Raw genomic sequence first — 22543 nt, forward strand, 5'->3', positions numbered from 1 at the left:
AAATCCTCTAGAAAGGTAACTTCTAATAGGGTTTCAACCTTTAATAGGGTATATAGCCATCCCTTAACTAGGTGATCTTTAACAGGATCGGTTCCTAACAAAACCTCATTGTAAAGTCTTTAATTGGACTAGGCTCCTAATAGAGCGAGCTTCAAAAGAGTTCAAAAACAACTTGTGAGTATTCATTTCCACCGTGGTTTTTCCCATTTGGGTTTCCACGTGAAAAAGCTATGTGTCATGTGTTATGCATTTTTCATGTGATGATTATGTATTCTTTGTTTGAGAGATTATGCATGCAGAGTTATTAGGTTATGGTATTACTGGTATACCACATGCATATATTTATGGGTGAAGTTAGTATCAAGTATTGAATGTATTTGAAGTATTCAAACTTATTAGTTTATAGTGTTTGATGTCTTACTATGTTTAACTGGTATTGCCATGGCTAAGTTTAGTAATGATGATAACCAATTGATATTTCTTTAACCTGATAAGTTGATTTGGAAAGTTTTTGTCTATACTTATTCACCCCCCCCCCCTCTCAGTACTAGTTAGGGTATCTGGTGTTCATCATTATTCATCAATTAGTATCAGAGCTAATCCAAGTCCTCGGTGATATAAGCTTAACTGCTTGAGGTAAAAGATCTTGTTGTAATGATGAAGAGGGAAGGTCCTAAGTTCAATAGAGATAACTTCAAGATATGGAAGGACAAAATGAAGATTTACATCAAGAGTATGAGTGCTCAATGCTGGAGCTATGTTGAGAATGCATATGTGACTCCCACTAGCACTCTGACAGATGATTAGAAGAGAGAGATTCAAGAAAATGGGCAAGTCATGGAAGCCCTTATCAACAACTTGGTAGATATTGAGTTTATTGATGTACAAGACATAGACACTCCTAAGGATGTATGGGATGCACTGGAAACTATTTATGGTGGTGATAAGCATGTAAAGCAAGCTAAGGAAGAGAGCCTTAGAGGAAAATTTGAAGACATGAGGATGGTTGATGGAGAGACCATTCAACAATATGGCATTAGGATTAAGACTATGGTTGGAGATATCAAAAGCATTGGTGGAACCATTGAGGATGCCACTATTGTTAGTAAAGTGTTGAGATCATTGTTATGGATCTATGCAATCAAAGTTGCTACTATCCAGGAACTAAGGTCTATTGATAAAACCAAGGTATCCTTAGACTCTATCATTGTAAAGTTAACTGCATATGAGTTGAATAGCTATGATGGTAGTGTTCAGAAGACTGAGTCAACTTTTAAAGCATCTACTGCACCATACAGAAAAGGAAAAGAAACTATTACTAGTTATGAATCTAGATAATGCAGAGATATGGATGATAAAGAGATTTTGATGGAGTTTGAAGCTCTTCTTGCTAAAAGACTTCTGAAGGGAACTGGAAATGAAATGTTTCGCTTGCAACAAGATAGGGCATATAGTTGTTAATTGTCCTAACAGTGATAATAAGGATAAACCGGAGAGGTTTAGAAAGTATAAAGGAGGAAACAAAAGAAATTGTCTTGTTGCTATGGATGAAGGTGTCACTTATGAAAAATCAGAAGATGAAGAGAGTGAAGATATAGTGTTTGTAGCTGTAAAGGAAGAAGTGTCTGACAAGAAAGCACTTGTCTCTCACATTGAAAACTCCAATGAGTGGATTATAGATAGTGGGTGTTCTGACCACATGATTGGTGACCAGAGAAATTTTTTGTTTCTGGAAGAATATGATGGAGGTGTTTTCAGATTTGGCAATGATGCACAATGCTTGGTGAAAGGTAAAGGATCCATCTCACTGAATGGAAAGAGAAGTGCAGATGATGTCTACTGGGTAGAAGGTCTTAAGCATAACCCATTGAGTGTTGCTCTACTAAATGACAAAGGACTTATTCTGGAATTCAAAGGCGAAGTCTACAGTATAATTGGGAAGAGTGGTGAACTTATTGCCACCGGTAAGCAGACCAAAGGTAACCTAGTTCAGTTGAATGCAAAGATAAGTTGGTGTCTAATGGCTAAGTTCGATGATAGTTGGATATGGAATAGGAAACTCTGTCATATGAACTTTGACAATATTATTAAATCTAGTAAGATCAAGGTAGTAAGAGGATTACCTTTGCTTAACAAACCCGAGAATTCTTTGTGCAAAGAATATCAACTTGGGAAGATGTCTTCCTTAAATTTTAAAGGTAAGTCTTTTTCATCAGAACATTTACTTGACCTTGTGCATACTGATTTGTGTGGTCCTATGAAAACTAGAAGTATTCAAAGAGATAGGTATTTTATGATTCTTACTCATGACTACTAAAGAATGATGTTGGTCACATTCTTGAAAGACAAGTCTGAAACATTTGGAAAGTTCAAAGCTTTCAGAGCGTTAGTAGAGAAAGAAAGTGGTAAAATGATACATTACCTAAGAACTGATCAAGGAGGATAATCCACCTCTTATGAATTAAAAAAGTACTACAAACATAGCAGTATCAAAAGGCAGTTGTCTTCCCCAAGGACACCATAAAAAAATGGCATAGTAGAAAGAAATAACAAGACTGTATTTGAAGCGGCTAGAGCAATGCTGATCCAAGGAAAGGTTGCTCACACCTTTTGGAGAGAAGTGGTGAGCACTGCAGTATATACAATGAACTAGGTACTCATCAAGAAAAGTAGAGTTAAAACCCCTTATGAGTATTGGATAGGGAAAACTCCCACTATGAGTTACTTTAAAGTGTTTGGTAGTAAGTGCTATATGAAGAGAGGTGAGCATCTGAGCAAGTTTGATGCAAAATGTGATAAAGGAATATTTTTGGGATATTAAACTAAGAGAAAAGCTCTCAAGTGATACAAAAATAGAACACAAAAAATTATTGAGAGTATCAATGTCAGGGTTGATGAATCCCCAGAGGAACCTAAGGAAACCTGCAGCGTAGAAGTGGAAGATGAATTGGGTATAGCCTTCTGGGAACTGGTTAAGAAAGAAAATAGTAAAGATCTCAGTGTTCCTATACTGGTAAAAGTTGTAGTAAGAGAAGAAGAAGAAGTAAGTGAAGGAGAAGAAGAAAAGCTAGCAGATCAAGTTAGAGTCATTCCTAGATATGTGAAGCTGCATCATGATCTGAAGAAAATCATAGGAGATAATGATGCAGGGATACTCACAAGAAGAAAAGTGAAGGATAACTCTTGCTTGATTTATGAACTTGAACCCAAGACTTCCAGAGAAGCACTTACAGATGAAGACTGGATTAAAGCAATGGAAGAGAAGCTAGACTAGATAGAAAAGAATGTAACATGGTCTTTGGTGCCCAGACCAAAACATAAAAATGTCATAGGTACCAAATGGGTCTTTAGGAATAAGCTAAATGAAGAAGGTACAATTATAAGGAACAAGGCTAGGCTTGTATGCAAGGGATATGCTCAAGAGGAGGGAGAAGACTATGGAGAAACCTTTGCTTCTGTGGCTAGAATAGAAGGTGTCTAAATGCTATTTGCATTTGTAGCATTTAAGGGATTTAAGGTTTATTAGATGGATGTGAAGTCTGCTTTTTTGAATGGAATCCTATAAGAGGAAGTATATATAAAGAAATCCGAAGGGTTTGCCTTATCAAAAGATAGTGACATGGTGTGTAGATTACACAAAGCTCTGTATGGATTGAAACAAGCACCTAGGGCATGGTATGAAAGGTTACATTCTCATCTTGTGAAGATTGGATTTTAGAGAACAAGTGAAGATAACAACATCTACTTGAAATCAAAGGGTGATCAGATTATGATCTATGAAGTATTTGTAGATGACATAATCATTGGAGGAGATGATAAAATAAGCCATGTGTTTGTAGATGAAATGAAGAAAGAGTTTGAGATGTCTCTGATTGGAGAGATGAAGTTCTTCATTGGTTTACAGATTCAACAAATGAAAGAGGGTATCTTTATTACCTAGTCCAAGTATGTCAAAGAGGTATTGAAGACCTTTGGCATGGAGGAGAGAAAACCAGTTGGTACACCGATGGTGACTGGCTGTAAACTAACGAAGGAAGATGATTTCGTGTTGGTAAATGAAGAGGAGAACTGGTCAATGATTGGTAAATTGCACTATGTGGTGCACAATAGACCAGATATTGCTCATGCAGTAGGCATTGTAGATCATTTTCAAAAAAATTCGAAGAGAATCCCACTTGGTAGATGTCAAAAGAATTCTAAGATATCTGAAAGTAACAACTGACTATGGATTGTGGTATCCATATAATGGTGACTATAACCTCAAAATATATACTGATGCCAATTGGGCAGGTAATATGGATGACCGAAAGAGCACAACTAGTGGAGAGTTCTTTCTCGGTGGAAGATTAGTATCATGGACAAGTAAGAAGCAGATTTGTACTTCCCAGTCTATAGCTGAAGCAGAATATGTGGTAGCATTTATGAACTGCACTCAAGCAATCAGGATGAAACATGTATTGGAAGGTTTCAAAGTACCTATATCTGAACTGGTGAATATATTTTGTGATAACACAAGTGCAATAAATATTTTGAAGAATCCAGTATTGCATGCTAGAACTAAGCACATTAAGCTTAAATATCACTTCTTGAGAGAGAAAATTCAGAATAAGGAGGTTGTACTAAAACATGTTCCCAGTAAGGAGCAACTAGCAGAGCTATTCACTAAGCCCCTTCATGAAGTCAACTAAAGTTGTGTGCTCTGCATCAGTCAGGAACTATAGTGACAAATTTTTCAGGATTGATGTATTGAAGGATGCTACTCCATAGGGGGAGCAACATATTGGAGAATGGAAGCTTGTGCCTCCACTTTGGCATTGTTGTAAAAGGGGGAGAAGATATCTAATAAGTTATGGGGAGAAGATATCCAATAATGTAGATACATTGGTCTATGATGTTTATAGTTGCAATGCTAAACTAAGTATTACCATCAATGCCAAAGGGGGAGGTTGTTGGATATTATTGGCATATGATGTATCGACATGTTTATATGATGATAATGTATGTTGTCATTGATGTCAATAAGTACAAGTAAACTGGTATGCAAATTAAAAGAAGTTGGTGAACTGATATGAAGAAGTATGAAGACATGTAGTGAACCGGTGTCGGGGATTCACTTAGGTTGACTACCGGTTGGTAGTCTAAGCTCTAGGGTTACCGGTTTGGGAATCCAACTTATGTGATGCAACTTGTGATACTCTATGATGAGTTAGCTAAGGGATGAGGATGAAATCCAGATGGAAGCGGTCATCCCAAGAACAATTTGGGTAACCGAGATGGGCTATGAAACAGATGATCACATAGTTGAAGCATATGCTAAAGCACTTCTGGAAGCCCCCAATGAACCTAAGGAAGAAGTATTTGGTAGTGTTGAGACTATAGAAAGCCAAATACAATCAAAGAAAAGAGTAAAGAAGGTTGAGGCATTTGTAAGGAAAGGATCCAGGCAAGCAAAAGCCATTAAGGAAGATGTATTGAAGAAAACCGGCATAACAGAGGATGAGTTGGCAGCTCCACAACCTAAAACTCACCTATCACCGGTAGGTACTTCTTTAGAAGGTGACATGCCAACAAATTTTAAAAGAGTTGTTAGAAAAAGAAATCCCTCACTGGCAACCACTCCTTCACCTAGAAGAACAAGGAAAAAGCAACAAGCAGTAAGATCTCCAGTTAGAAAGGCCACACCAAAGAAAAAGTTGACACCTAAGAAGAAGAAAAGGATAAACAATGACTTGGCACCCCTTGATATACTGCTAAATGAAATCATAGAGGAAGGAAAACTGAAGAACATAGAGAAAATTTATGACACTCTGACTGTTGATGAGAAAGAGCAAGTTGAGAATAGTGTTATATTGCATATGGACATGTAGAAGAAAGTTTTGATGGAAGTAGCAAATGAAATTCCTGATGATTTATTCAAAAGGTTAGAAGCAAGAAGGCAAGTAGTGATAGAGTTAGATAAGAAAATAAAAATAGAGAAACTACTTGTTGTATATCCGGTAAACTCTCCAAAGCAAATTGATGATTTGATTGCTCAAGCAAACCGGTCAGTATTCTCTACTGCACACCGGCATATTTCACTAATGGCAGGAAGAGTTAATGAAATGACAAAGGAAACAAAAGATGGATGGGATATATTCTTGGTTGACAAAGAAAAACAAGAAGAGTACAAGAACCCTAAACCTATAAAGTTATACCAAAAAGATAGATACAAGGGGAAAGGCAAAGTTGGTGGACCACCAAGCATCAAAATTAAAGACAACCTACCTCCACCAATGAAAATAACAACTACTGAAGATCAACCGGCAGCAGAAAGTATGGATGTAGAGGATAACAATCCTAATTCTGAAGTCCTATATACTGTAAATGTTGATACTCATAAGATCAACATAATAGTAGACAAAGATACAACTAATAAGTCAGATATGGCTAATGAGCCTCTGGTAGTAGGGGAAACAGAGAAACAGATAGAAGATACAGAGAAAAAGGTAGAGACTGAGTCACAAACAGAGACAACACAACATATAGAGAAACCAATAGAGCTAAAGGCTCTGGAACAACATCAACCAGAATAGTAGGTACATAAGGAAACAGTGCCACCGGTAAGTAGTGAAGTAGGAAAATCAGTGCTTAAAGAAATACAGACACAAACTGACCTACCAGAGGTCAATACAAGCATGGTTACTTCCACCGGTACTCAAATTGTTGGATCATCATCAACATTCAAGTCAACAAATGTGATTGAGGTATTACTTGATTCTATCAAGAAAATAACTGACTACAACTCAGAGGCTTATAAAGCAATTGATGATTCTATACCAATTTTGAAGATAATAGCTCCCAACTATATTATAGATAATAAAGATTCTTCAGGACAATTTGATACATTGTGTAAATATATCTCTGAAAACATTGAGAAAATAAAGAAAGAGTTAGTAAAGTATAAGGTAGAAATTGAAAAACATAAATTCTTTGATGAGGAAATAAAGAAGTGTAACAGAGATTTTGACACACTTCTACTGGAATTATGTAGTTTGTTGAAAGAATACAAAAATCTATATAAAGATACATGTAAAACAAACTTTTTGATTGTAGATATTGACAAGATAATAAGCAAGACACAGGATGAGATAAATAAACTTGTAGACAACTTTGTCAACTCACCTGATTGACTATCAATTTTTGAAGAGAAGATAGAAAATTTTGATGAAGAATTACTCAAATTGGAAAGGGAAAAAGAAAGAATAATAAATAAGGCAAAACATTTATGATCTAAACTAAGTCCAAGATTGGACTATTTAGCATCTCTGCGGAAGGAAATTTTTGAGGCATTAACACAGGGAAGCAAAACACCGCCAGAGCATTTTCAGCATCTCACTGGTATAGTGAAGAGAACTGAGACAACAATAAAGGACAGTAAGAAGTTTATAGATAGTATAAACTTAATTTTGGGAGATCTTTTTCAGATTATAACCACCCAACTACAAGGTTGATTTTATGGATAGTTGAACCTACAAACTCTACTGACATCTTGACAACCTTTGTCATTGATGCCAAAGGGGGAGTAGTGGAATGAGAAAATTCAAAACACAGGCATCATATGCTCAGGGGGAGCTCTCACATTTTTGGTAACATTTTTGGACTAACATTTTTGGATACTTTTTGAAATTCCTCATGAGTGTTGCCATCAATGCCAAAGGGGGAGATTGTTGGCATATGCACACTCCAATGAGACATTATATGTGATTGAAGGTTTTGTCATTGATGGTAACCTTACAATCCCATGGCACTGGCAAGACATTAATACCGGCAAAGCATGACACCGGCAAGATAGTGCACCGACATCAGTAGATCACTCAGGACATTGACACCAACACAGAAGAAAACAAGTATGTCGGCACAGATGCGGACATGATTTTTGTTATATAATATTTTGTTTATTATTGTAAGCCGACCTGACAAATTTTAAAATGACTCTTATATATAAAGGAGATCATTGTAGACATTTGTAGGAGTGATGTAGAAGTATAAAAAGGAAAATATTAGGCAGACCTAATGTGCAAAATATAGGTCAAGGGTATATGTAAAGAATAGAGAAGGAACCAGTACTGAATCTGGCATTGAAGATGCTATTGTAAAGTAGTACAAGTTATTGGATTAGTACAATCTTTATTGTAAGTTAGTGTGACTTCCCATTGAGTAGTGAGCTCTAGGTAGTTGGCCTTCATGCATGTGTAGGCCCCTATTGTAAGTAATATTCTCTTATTGGCCAGTGAGTGAATATTGTGGGTCGCAAATCCCACTGAGATTTTTCCCACACTGGGTTTCCTCATTAAAACATCTTGTGTTATGGTGAACTTTTCATGTGGATGTTCTTGATTCGGTTTATTGCATTATTTCTTGCATACCGGTACACTATTATATTATGTTCTGCATGTTTTAACTTAAGAAATTCTTAGTACTAGTTAGATACTAATTCACCCCCCTCTCAGTAGCTATGGGACCCCTAATATTCCCAAGCATAGAGGCCAAATGATTAATTGAATAAAGATGAGGTCTAAATAGAACTTCACAAGGCATAAAACCTTAGCATAAGGTTGATTTGATTGAAGGATGGTTAATTGAGAATGATTGATTGAGGATTGATTTGATTAAAGATGATTGATTGAAGATTGATTGATGTGCTAAGTCATTGGAAATGGTTGATGATGAAAGATCAAAGGAGGATGATAGTGATGATTAGGGGGAACTTCAAGACTAGAGAATTCTTGGTATGAACATGGCTCAATAAGTGATGGGTTCAGATGGATAGTTGTATGAATGGATGTGATCACCTTGATTCCAGTGATAGTTGGTGTTGAAAGACAAGCTAGATCCTTGGTGTAAAGCTCGAACTCTTAGTTCATCACTAGCATCAAACTCATTGCTATAACCACAAGTATAATCATGATATCGATGCAAGAAGATCCTATGCTTGAGTAAGATTTTGTGATTGCTATACCAAAACTTTTAGTGTCTAATAAGTTATACTTGTGTAAGCTTCTTCTTCTTGATTGGGTGGTGGATTGATTTCTTAGGATGCTTATACAATTTAGACTTGTGAAACATGAGGCAAGCGGAATTTTGACACAGTTTGACTTGTTGGAAAGTTTGGACCTGAGTGTGACTTGGACTTGATTAAGGTTGGTTCAAAATTAGACCAAGATATGAATATGACTTGGTAATGACTTGGGTATGACTAGGACATGATATGAGGATGACTAGGGATCATGATTTGGATTAGATTAACTTGGATTATGATGGCTAGGATGTTATCTTAGATATACTAATCTTACTCTTGGCAAGAAGACATAGTAAAAACATTAGTCATGGGTTCAAACAGAGACATCATGCACAACATGCTACCCTACAAATTTGGTTGAAGAGGAAAACCTTTGCTTGCTGACTCAGGTACACACCTAATAGCTAATCAGAATACAGAGGCTAGCTCTCACGCAATGGATTCCCAATGTTGTATTATCCAAGTCAACCAATAATGGGGCCACAAAGTGGCAAGTCTCTTGGGGGGGTTACTATCTCCCTTGCACAAAGATTACCTAGCTTTCAGAGGTGAACAGGGTGGCTTTTGTTCCTAAGATCTCTTAGTAAGGATTTTCATTTGAAGACTACCCCTTGTAGTTGTGCAAGCACGATTGAGGCCTATAGCCCTACAAAGTACCAAGAAAGATGTAGTCATGCAAGCCTGATTGAGGCCAAAAGGTCCTACAAAATTCCATATATGAGAGTGAACTCTCAAATAGCTTCATACTCTGAGATTTTCATCCCAAAAGGCCTATTTATTATACTGAGTTGAAATGCTTGGGTTTTAGTCGTACTCACTTGGGGCATTCTCACAGGGTGATTACTTTTTCCCACTATGATAGGCCCGCTAAAAGAACACAAATCTCAAACTAGAAAAGCTTCAAGGGTCTGGATTTCTGATTTTCTATATAAAGAAGAGAATACTCTCCTACCTTTTAGACTCTTTGCAAACACAAAAAATAGATTTATTCATTTACCATAGCGCAATTTAAGTGCCTAATAAAATAATTTAAATAAAGACACAACGTTTGGTTAGATTTCCTTAGGCAACCTGCAGATTAGTAGTTTTTTGTGGTTTGATCAATGAATTATTTAACAAGTGAATCCTTGGGCCAAGTCCTATAGAAAACCAAGTTATTAAAATCTTGGATCATGCCTTGGAGCAATCAAAAAACCTGCAAGACTCATAAAAATCTTATTAATACACAAAAGTTTGCAGAAATAGCGCTCATGCTATTCTATGGACACCTGCGCTGAAGTGCCTACATAGGCACTGAAATGCCTGCGTATGCGCTGCAGAGGGGCCCAAAAACAAAAATCAAGAAAATGTAATTTGGAGATATTTGGAGATGGAGTGGAGTCTCCAATTTATAGAAGAGATTGATTTGAAATGGTGGGCATGGATTAAGGATTCCTTAGGAAAATAAATAAGAATTTAAAATTCCATAGGGAAAGGGGAGAGGAATTAAAAATTCCAAGATAAAGGATTCAAGGAGGGATTCAAAGAAATTTAAATTTCTTTAAGAGTCTCAATGTTGATATGAAATGAGTGGGGAATATAGAATTGAAGAATAATGACAAGCATGATTATGAGGGTTCTAGAAGAATTAATTAGGCTAATGGTAGATTAAAAAAAGGTAATTTGTAGAAATCACCTAGGTTAATTAATTAATTGAGATTAATTAAGTAATTTGGGATAACTTAGAAGAATGGAGGAGAATTTATTTATTAGATAAATCAATTATTGGACCATAGTGACAATATTAATTAAATTTAATTTAATTAATACTGAGGAGAACAAACATTAGCATAATTAAATAAATTAACTATGTGAGAGAATTAAATTAATTAAAATAATTAATTTAAGTGTCCACAACTAGGATTTTATAAGGGGTCATATGTGGTTCTAAGGGTTCGTGCATGTGTTAGAATACATGTGTGATCCTTTATGACCACATATGATCCCTTAGGACACTATGGGATCTTAACGAGTATTTCGTACACACTAGGATGTTATAAGGGGTCATATGTGGTCCTAAGGGGTCATGCATGTGTTAAAACACATTTGTGGAAACTTGGGAGTTAGTTGTTGTATGCGAGTTTTTGGGAGTTTAGTTCTAGGTTGGAAAACTGCATGGTAAGGGTTTTCCAAAAAACTCTGTAAGCTATTGTATTGTAGCCTATGAGGATTGATTCCTCTTAGTTTTAATTGCATGTATTGAAAATAGTTAGTTTTTGCATGTGAGTTTTTTGGAGTTAGTTTTCGGTTGGAAAATTGCATGGTAAGGGTTTTCCAGAAAACTCCGTAAGCTATGGTATTGCAGCCTATGAGGATTGATTCCTTTTATTTTTAATTGCATGTATTGAAAATATTTTTCAGATAATAATAACATATAGATTTTCTATGTCTCTTTCATTTTTTTTTTCTATTCTTTGGGTTGTGCCCTCATCAATATTGTTCCTATTGCAATCTATATAGATGATTTACTCATTGTTCTAGATTGAATATGAAAAAAATAAATTATTTTAAAATAAAATATTAAACATTCATTTCATATGAGTGATTCGGGTGAGCTAAACTATTATCTTGGTCTATAATTTTGAAGGTTATATGAAAGATTTTTCATTTGATAATAAAAGTATTCCTTAGATCTCATTGAAAGATTTTAGATGCTTGAATACAAGTTGGGTTCTACTGCCTTTAAGTAAGGAATCATGATTACTAAAGAATGTTATTCTAAGAGTGTATATGCCACTTAATAGAGATAAATTATTGGTAGCTTGGTTTATTTGACTCATCCTAGACCAAATATTTGTTTTCTAGTCTGTGTCATATCTAGATTTATTTTATAAACTAGATGAAGTCATTGGCTGGCTAATAAGAGACATAAATGATACATTTGTGAAATAATACAATTTGGAATCCACTAACTTTATAAATATTAATATTATTTGGTTGAATTTATAGATTCAAATAGAGGTAAGGATATCGCTGACCGAAATTATATTAATTGTTCTATTTTTAGGCTTAGGTTAGGATTACACGAACCGACGTAAAAATAATGACATCATTTTGTTGATCTAGAATAGAATATAGAGAAGCAAAAGAAGCTATAAAGAAAGGAATTTGGATTTAAATAAAATTATTTAGATTGGTTTTCCACAAATTTTTTTTGCTACATTGTCCTGTGACAATTAAAGTACCATTCATGTTGTAGGTAATCCACATATTGTTCTTGCATATTGAGCTTTATGGTCAAGAAACTATTGTTAACCTATAATTTTGTTTAAGTTAAGAAAAAAATAGGTGATGTATTTTCCTAATGCTATGAAGTTGAAGAATTTTTTTTCAAATTGAAAGGAATGCTTGACATGCTAGAGGTAAACACTAAAGAAATGTTCCCCTTTCCTTTGTATCTTTATTGTAGTGCTATAAAGAATCCTAAGGGGAGATGTTAATATAAATAAGATTGTATAAAAACATCTTTTGCTAGAATTTTTAAAAAAGCTAGTCTTCCAAAGCTATCAAAATAATGAATATGAATATTATAGAAACATGTAGAAAACCTAAAAATTTTAAAATTTAAGAAACTCACAACTATAGGCATGAGATTGTTCAATGTACACAACATTGTATTTATACATTGTTGCATTGAATATAATAAATCTAGATCACTATAATATTATTCAACCATTTCTCTATAGTTTTGTGCTCTATTATGTAATGTTTGTTGTTGTTGTTTTGTTTTTTATTATGTTAGCAGGGAGAAGGACCTGGACCTATAAAATAGAAAAACCACCTAATAGCACCAAAACCTTGGCCACCAACATCTAGTCACAAAGAACCATTGTCAACCATAAAAAATAGTTGAGTATTAACATGTCCCTGCAACTAAACCTGCTAACTCTAAGCAGCCACCATCTTCTTATCATAATAATAATATTCTAAGCATAATCAAAATTAAATATAGTAGAAATAGTCATCATCAAAATAATGTCTAATTGGAGAGAAACATCGACAAAACATCTTGTAAACATAATAAAAAACACTAACCTCATATATAAAGTAAACCACTTACCAGAAAAAAGAGGTGGGTGCCTAACTGTTATCAACCAAGTTCCAACTGCACTTAAGCCTATCAGCCAAAATAGCCCATGTGTCCTCCTGCATGTCTTTCCATCCTTCCACATCCTCTTCTTTCTTCCCCTTCTTAGTCAGCTTCCTATTTTTCTTCTCTATTTCTCCCTATCCAGACACCACTCCCATAACTGTCTTGTTCCTTATCCTTTCACTAATTTCATAGAGAGAACTAAAATCTTTGATGAGAATCCGTTCTTTAAGCTCTTTTATCTCATCTTCTATATTATTGTTGTTTTCTTTATCCAATGACATTTCTTGAGAACAAGGAACCATTTCATCTTCTTTTATATTGTTGGGGGTGATGGGCTCTCGTCAGACTCTTTAGAGTCTTCGTCCATTTCACTTTTGTCCTCCAGTTCTTCCATAAATTATTCCTCTTGGTCTTCTTCTTTTGCTTGGAAATCTTCATCCTCTGAATTGTCAGTGGATATCTCCTTAGTCTCCTCAGAATTAAGGGCTTCCTTAATGTTTTTCGCAATCTCTTTAGTTTTAGTCTTTCTTTTCTTCTCCTTTGCACGAAGCCTAGCCAATCTTCTCTCCTCTAAGCTCCCATATTTTCTTTCTTTTTCCAATTCCTTCTCTTCCTCATTATCAGAGTCATGCAGGTCTAGGTTGATTGTGATATTCTTCATCACCAAATATTTTTCTATCTTTTTTGGCTTTAGCCAAGTTATTCTTAGGGGTTTCCATTTTCCTTTTGTCCTAAGTTGGTATTTAGAAGGGAAACCTCTAGGGGTTCAATTTCTTGAAACATTAGGGTTTTTGAACCCTTGGTATTACCTAGTGGAGTAGAATCAAAAGACTGAAGGGGTTTGGATTCGATTTATTCAATCTTAATAGAGGAACCTTTTTTTTCTTATTTTGCTCTACATTGTTGGGTAGGATAGCAAGCAGCTATGATTCAGGGAGTGGTGAAAACAAAATTTATACATAGGGTAAATTAAGCCTTGGTGAAGCAATAGATTGGCTCCATTAACAATGCAGGACTCTAAGGAAAAAAATAGAAAATGGGGAATGCTAACCTTTTCACCATGCCTAGTATGATTAAGAATTAGGAATTGGTACCCATGTATAGTTGTGTAACACCCCTCTAAAGTAAGTTATTTCATGACAAAATAAATAACATTTGGGTAGGGTTTCAGAAGTGTAAAGCAACCATACCCATTTTGGATGGTAACCAACCATTCTCCCTTTTCAAAGAACTTCTTCATATATGCTTTGTAGTCACCATTGCTTTGCCTCTCCACTTTTTCACCTTCATTATTTAACCTAGTGACCTCTACAATAAACTTTGGAGAAACCACAAAGGTAATGCTCCCCACAATAACAACACCATCTTAGCACGAGTTGTAGAATCTCATGGATAAAGCTCTATTATACCCCTTCATAGAAAAAAATAAGGGCTTAAACCAACATTGAGAAAGAGCTCCCAAATTTCTTCATTTTTCTGCAATCCATCACAGTTTTTTGATTTTGTGCTTTTGAGAGGACCCCCTATATTGATCTCTATCTTTGCAGAATACAAAAACATATATGAAATTGACTCATGGATTTTTTTAGATTTTATAGTCACTTTTTTTTCTTAAGCAATACTTTTTAAAAAAGTCCTTTTTGTCTTGATGAGATTCATTGTCCACACATGCGAACTCTCTTTTCTCATTATTATAATTTAAGCTAGTTAGGGATTTGAAATCACCTCCTTTCCCACAAATGATTTTGTTATCTTCTAAAAACCCTACGATGTAAGGATTGATCTATCTTGTACATTCCTCAAGATCCTTCAAATTTATGACCTTCACATCATCCTTCTACCATATTTGCAAGTTACACATCATCCCAAGTAGCCAAGTAATCATCATCCTACTTAGTAGATTGTAGGACAAAAAGTGGAAAATTTGAATTTTATAATTCTTGGCACTCATTGAAAATTTAAAAAACTACCACCTCCCATCCTTATTGTCTAGTTGACAATGTCACCCCATGAGGGGATTACCCTTTCCTTGGCTAAGATTTTTTAATCCCCTTGAGCTCTCATTAAAATTAAAATAATACCATCCTATTTTTGCTAACCCCTAGTTTTTAATATCATCTGTAGCTACATTAAATTCCCTATATTGGTGTTGAAATTTTACTTTGCTAAAAGCCTTAAATAAATTTTTACAAGTTTGGATAATTCATGTTATCTCCCAAGGAGCATTGATAATATCATTAAAAAAATCTACAATAAGTTTCAAGTCACCCTCAAGGATCATATTTCTCCTTTTATGATGATGTATCCGAGTAAGTCCCATCGAAGCCATTATAGCTTCACCTTTATTGTTCGTGCCTCTTCCCAAATTAGCTCCCAAAGCTCTTGGGTTTCCTTTTGAACAACCATCAAAGTTACATTTGAGCCACCCCTCCTCAAGCGGGATCAAAATACAACCCTTCCTTACAATCATGGTATGCCAGTCTAGCCTTAGGAGATTATGATCAATTGCCAATTTTTGTTTTATCATAAGGTTTAGTAAGAAAGGAATAACTTTAGAAATTCTTGGATTTCCCACATTGATGGTCTCCTTAGTTTCTTTTTTTATAATATTGAATAGCACCTTGTGGCTCCTAGATTCATCCCTAAACACTTTTTTGTTCTTCTCTTTCTAGATATTCCATACCATTATCGGGTGGGGGGGGAGTCTAAAGCCACAAGTTTTTAGATACAAGGTGACAATATGGGGTTAAGGGCCACTTCCTCATTAAATCTTTCATTTTTTAAAGGACAATCCAATATATTTTCATGTCATGTAACAGTGCATCCCAAACTTCCTTAGTATATTGGCAATGCAACAACAAATGATCGATTCTCTCCATGTCTTTGTAGCATAACACACATCTGTCAACAAAGGAGAATTATCTTTTGTTAAGATTATCAACAATGAGAATTCTTCCATGTACAATTTTCCACTAGAAGCAATTAACTTTCAGAATCAAGCCCTTTTTCGATATGTTTTTCTAGCTGAAATCCTCTACCAGTTCCTCCTCCAAACTATGGTAGGAAGATTTAAGTAAGAAGAAACCCAAGGAGTTTGGTTTCCATATCTCATCCTTAATGAGGGGAGATAAGGAGCAATCAAGAAAGAGAGAGGAGAGAGATTTAGCTTCCCTAATAAATTGATCCCAAAGATGGGCCGAGACATCATCTTGTTGAATCACCACCTCTTCAAGATTCTTCCACTCAGCTTTATCTCTTTTCCCTACTATATAATCTTCAACTAGCTTCCCACATCTCCTGATTAAGATCAGTCTCACTTTCCAGAATTAAGGTAGATCTAGAATGACTTGGTCATGACTCCAAACATCATCCCAAAAGTTGCTTTTTTTCCCATTCCCTATTATCATTCTTCCATTTTTTTTTATGAAAGCCTTAGCTTTTGCCACATTATTACAAATGAAGGACCCAATGGGTAACTCAAACTAATTTAGGAATTGTTTGTGCTTTTCATTGCTGAGGTATTTGTCTTTCAATATATCCACCCAAACCTTTTTACCTTTGGTTAACTTCTAGCCACATTTTTCTTAATCCCAAGTCCCCCTAATTTGATGGAGTAGCAAACCCTGTCCTAGTTAACTAAAGATAGTATATCCTCGATACCAACCCAAAAAATCATATTTGAATCCTCTTAATCTTCTCGCCCACCTTCCGCAACATTTTGAAGAGGGAGACATAATATATGGGAATGCTCTAGAGACAATATTTAACCAATTGAATTTCCCCAACCATACTGAGCAGCTTACCTTTCAAACCATCCAATTTCTTCTGGAACCTCTCAATAATCCCATTCTATAAGGCCAAAGAGGGAAACTTGGAAATGAAATGTAACCTCAAATAAGAATTAACAAGATTAGTAGTTTGGCAAGCTAGGATAGTGGTGATTTTAGGATGCAATTGACATTAATAAATAAAATCTTACTTCCCTGAGATCTTAGCATAATTATCTAGTATCCTTTTCCAATACCTCACTTCTGAGACATAAGGTTCTCCAAAAATGACGGTTTCATCAATGAATTGTTGATGAGAGATAGGATCAAGTGTGGAAGTATCTCTAACCCCTTTTAGCATTCCTCCCTTCTCCGTTTCTTGACATTTCTCCCCAACACTTCAACAATAATGTTAACCCCTCGGTGATCCATTTAAAAGCACTAAAATTTTTGGACTAGCAACATATTGCTCAATCATGTTTTGAAATTTACCCTTTATGCCAAAATTTTTGAAGACTTCAAGGAGGAAGTTCCAAGAGACCCTGTCATAGGATTTAGAAATGTCTAATTTGAAGGCCATAGAGGATTTGTTGTTGTTTTCCATTTAGTGGACAAGTTCATGAGCAACAATTACAGTATCGAAAAATATTTATGCTTTTGAAAAATCCTTTTTGATTAATAAAAATAATCTTATATAACATTGGTTTTAACCTATTGACCATAAATTTAGAGAGGATCTTACACAAAAGTATACATAAGTTGATTGGCCTAAAATCTTTAGTGGAAACAACATTGTCATTCTTAGGAACCAAGGCAATGAAAGTGGCATTTATTTGATTAAACATTTTACTCAACCTGAAGAAGTATTTCACTGTATGGTAGATGTCCTCTCCCATAATTTCCCTGCGATCTTTAAAGAAGGCTAGGGGAAAACCGTCAGGGTTTGGGGCTTTAAAGTCTCCAAATGAAAACATAGAATCTTTTACCTCTTGGAAGGTCACATTCTCTATCAAATGAGATAGGTCTTTGTTAGTAATGACTTCTGGGATCACATCAAGAAGTCTATTAGGTTGTTAGAAGTTGTCTTGGTTATTTGGGTTATTTAGACTTAGGAAATTAATAAACATCTCAGCCATCTCTTTCTCATTCTCAACAAAGGAGTCATCTTCCTTAGTTACCTTTATTATTTTAATCCTGCTTCCATGTTTCAAGGTTGACTAATGGAAGAATTTGGTGTTTCTATCTCTCTCATTGAGCCATTGTATTCTTGATTTTTGTTTCTAAAACACCTCCTCTTTATTACTCATCTTGACCCATTGATATCTTAATTTAGTTTCCTCCCTTTTTTCTTCCTTCGAGGCTTTGCTTCCTTCCACCTTTTTCTATAGCTTCTTAATATTTTCAATGATATCCCTTTTTTTTCAAAGATATTTCCAAACAAGTACCAGTCCCATCCTTTGACATTTACCTTTAGGATTTTGAGGATTTTAGCAACTTAGTACATAGTGGTACCACTGATAGGAACATTCCACCATTGTTTAACTAGGGATTTGAAGTCAGGGTGATGTGACCATATAATATCATATCTGAAGGGGTAATGTTTTTTCTCCCTAGAGTCTTTGATGGGAAAAAGAATTGCATTATGATCAGATCCAACTCTCGAGCAGGAGAAAAGTAAGAAGGAATCAAAGTTTTCCTAGTAAGTAGACACCAAGAACCTATCTAATCTAACTCAGATCAAATTCTTCTCTTGCCTTCTATTTGACCACATGAATATAGTGTTAGATGCAATGATAGTCCCAAAGACACTAAGAGGGGGGGGGGTGAATCAGTGTCTAACCGATTAATGAAATATTTAAACTTATTTATAACTTTGCAACCAAAATTAATGTACCAATAAACAAGTAATAATGTAGCAAAGAGAAATAACAGAGACAACATAAATGCACACCATAACACAAGATAGTTTGGTGAGGAAACCCGGTAAGGGAAAATATCAGTGGGATTGGTTGCCATCAATGACAACATCAACCTTTCTCATGTGAGTGTAGAATTCCAACAATCTCCCCCTTTGGCATTGATGGCAACACTCATGAGAAAAATCCAAAAACTGTTATCCAAAAATGAAGTCCAAAATTGATCCTCAAAAAGAGTGTGCTCCCCTTGAGCAAGTGATCTCTTCTATGCATTTTTCTCCATACTACTCCCCCTTTGGCATCAATGACAAAGGATGTCAAAAATATTCAAAGAGTACTAAAATTCTACCTCGTAGCCTGTAACCGGTTGAGTATAATTGAAAGATATCCACCAAAAGTAGATTCAGGCTCTGCATGGATTTATTACTATCAAAGATAATGGTTTTTGTCTCCTGGATCATGCTAGTTAGATAATGCATCTATTTCTTCGGTGATCATTCTCCTTGAATTAATGCTTTAGATAGCTCAACCCACCGAGTTATAAGACTGTCTAATTTTGGACCAAGTTTGTTTTTCAGTTCCTGAGCCTTCAACCTTATCCTTGCTCTTTCTTGCTCCACTTTCTCTATCTTTTCCTCAAAAACTGCCATTTTGTGTCAAAAAAACTGAGGTAAGTTTTGAAGAACCTATCATATTGTCTACTATATTATCTATCTCCTTTTGTGCTTCCTTAATCTTGTCATCATTGTCTTCAGTCAAGTGGTGAGACTTACAAGCTTCCTTATATAATTCTTTGTATTCCAAAATTGTGGAATTAAGTATCATTAATAAGGAATCAATATGCTTAGTATAGTCCTTGATAGTTTTCTCAAAGAATTCACCTTTTTCTTTATTTACCCTTTCCTTGATGGTTTCTTCATTGACCTTATCTACAGTTAGAACATTTGAAGCAATAAATTTGGACAATGTGTCCAATTTACCCAAAGATCCATCAATATGATCTACCATACATGTCAGTGTAATCATTTTCAAAATAGGTAATGTATCATCAATGGCCTTGTATGCTAAGGTGTTGCACTCTGTGATCCTCTTAATTGAATCCAAAAGGACATCTATTACATTTGTAGGTCTGAAATCTATAGGGGATCTGCTCAATTCTGCAATAACTTTCTTTTCCATAGATACTTGACTAATTACCTATTGGCCCACTTGTGGTCTGCCCAATTAAAAAAATTTAAGTCAAGCCCCTCTAGTTGTGTATCATGTCTCCATAGACTTTTTCCCTTTAAAGTTTTGTGTTAAGTTCCAGTTAAGTGAAAAAGAATGTCTTTAAAACTTTTTGAACCATTGAACCACCTTGAACTAGTTCAATCGGGTTCATCCAATTCAATCAGGTTCATCCAGTTTAGTTGGGTTCATTCAGTTCAAACAGGTTCATTCAGTTCAGTCAGGTTCATTAAGTTCAAGCAGGTTCATTCAGTTTAGTTGGGTTCATTCAATTCAGTCGGGTTCATTCAATTCAAGCAGGTTCATTCAGTTCAGTCAGGTTCATTCAGTTCAAGTAGGTTCATTCAGTTTAGGCAAGTTCAAAATGGTTCACAGTAGTTCATCAGGTTCCAAAAGTTCAAGCAGTTCTTGAGTAGTTTCCAAAGTGTAAGAGTTCGGAGCACAAGGTTTACCATATATCACCAGCCCCATTAGTTGTAAATATTATCAAGTAACTCGAGTTTTAACAGGAAAGAGACTTTCATTTGGATGAATAGCAAGACACTTAGCTGCAAATAAAGCCACCCCACTTAATATCAAGAAAGAGAACAACTATGGCTCGCACAGATGTTTAACATTTTATCATGCCTTCTTCATAGCTATCATATTTTTCAATTATGGGATGTGGTGATCTCATAATGAATTCAGATTAGGCTTGTATTGTTATGTTGCTGATTATACCAATAGTTTTCTTTTTCCAATTTTCTTGTACAGATCAATGAAATCATGGAGTTGCCAAGACACACATAGCTCTTGCACTACAAACAATATCAAGTTCTGATTTTTGTGACAGAAAAACCGTCATGTTGCGGGGGGGCATATATTTTTATTCCACCGTTGGATTTTTCCCATTTTTGTATATGTTGTGCATAGACAAGTTGTGCACGTTTCCATCGGAGAGATTAGCCAAATTATGTCTCCTTCAAAAGATATGGTGGACTGAGCGCAGGTCTATCCAAAGTGACCAATAGCAACCAAGTTTCCTATTTTCAAATATTAACTAGGCACGACTTATATTTGTAACGATGGAGCCCATAGTTAATTCATAAATATTATATATTTTAAGTTATAATGTTTTCAGATTAAAACATTATGATTAAATATTATATTGAAGCCAAGAAAGTGTTGAAGGATTGAAGACAGTTATATATATCTAGCTGTCAACATATGACATGCCAGGATTCAGTTTTTGGAATTGAAAGTGTCTCACTGAGAGGAAAAGAAGGATAAATATGCAAAAGAAAGGGGAAAAGAGGTTTCTTTTTCTAGCAGTCTGTGTGCTATAGAAAAGGGCAATAATTTCTGAGTTTTTAATTATAGCAGGGGGCATGTTTTCTTTTCCTACAATTGCAATGTACAGAACTTGAGTGTTGGAACTCATTTTTGATATTGAAGGAATGAAGAAGGCATTCAAGAATCTTTGAATTATTTATTATTGTCTTCAGATTTTATTGAGCTTTGTCTCATTAATATTATTTTTCAGTACCATTCTGGTCATGACAAGCTGTAGATGTGATTAATTCTGGAATTTTGTTTTCAGATTAAGTTACCTCTTGGGAAGGATATGTGCTCCTACCTCTTCAGTTATTTTCTATGGGTGTTGGGAATATGAACTATGTTTTCTTTTTCCTGCATTCACTTTATTTAGTATTCAGTCATCTTCACATTTACTTCATGGTTATGAGTAGGTGTTAGTGCCTTTAGTTGCTTTCTGGTTAAAAGCAAATGTGTGGTTTAAAACCAATTAATTTATTGAATATCTAACCGGGGAGCTGTACCCTGTAAAATTCAGAGGAAGATTATCAATCTCATGATAATCAATCCAACTGTTAGTGCTTTTTTTTTTTCATTCTTGGCATTGGGAGTTAATAATTTCTTCCTTGTTACCATCATTTACAATTGCCGGTTTCTCACTCTGGTGTTATTACCTCTACATTTGTTGGTTTCTCAGTCTCAGGATTCTTAGCTTCATTCGGTATTTCAATGTTCTGAGAGTCAGCAGTGTTAACCGGTGACTCAAAGACCTCAATGTTTGTAGCATCAACTGTCTTAACCTCTGCAGTCTCTTTGTCCATAACAATATTAAAATTTTGTGTATCTACATTCATAGTAAAGAGAATTTCAGAATCTAGGTTAGTATCATCATGTGTTATGTCTTTAGTCTCCTTATCTGGCTACCTATCTATGTATACCAGTATCTCTGAAGTTATTGGTGGGGTATCCTTTTGTGGTGGAGAAAGGTTATCTATGACCTTTATAGTAGGTACAATACCAATTTTATTTTTACCTTTGTCCTTTTGATATACCTTTGCAAAAGACTTATCCATTTTTTGTCTATCCCTTTCCTCTTTCTTTTCTTTTTCAACAAAAAATATGTCCCATTTGTATGTAGTTTCATTAGCTA

At 35.1% G+C, this 22543-nt stretch overlaps 1 protein-coding gene across 1 annotated transcript in view; it reads right to left on the bottom strand.

Moving 5' to 3' along the window:
* The window catches only part of LOC131858290 (uncharacterized), a 190637-nt gene that overhangs the window by 167463 nt on the left and 631 nt on the right, over positions 1-22543 (bottom strand). The window contains exons 2-3 of the mRNA XM_059211484.1: positions 22068-22204; positions 21905-21918 (exon numbers count right to left, since the gene is read on the bottom strand). Coding sequence (XP_059067467.1) covers positions 21905-21918; positions 22068-22204 — 151 coding nt within the window. The remainder of the gene's footprint in view (positions 1-21904; positions 21919-22067; positions 22205-22543) is intronic.

This window comes from Cryptomeria japonica, chromosome 9, assembly GCF_030272615.1.
Source record: "Cryptomeria japonica chromosome 9, Sugi_1.0, whole genome shotgun sequence".
In the NCBI taxonomy this organism is placed as follows: Eukaryota; Viridiplantae; Streptophyta; class Pinopsida; order Cupressales; family Cupressaceae; genus Cryptomeria; species Cryptomeria japonica.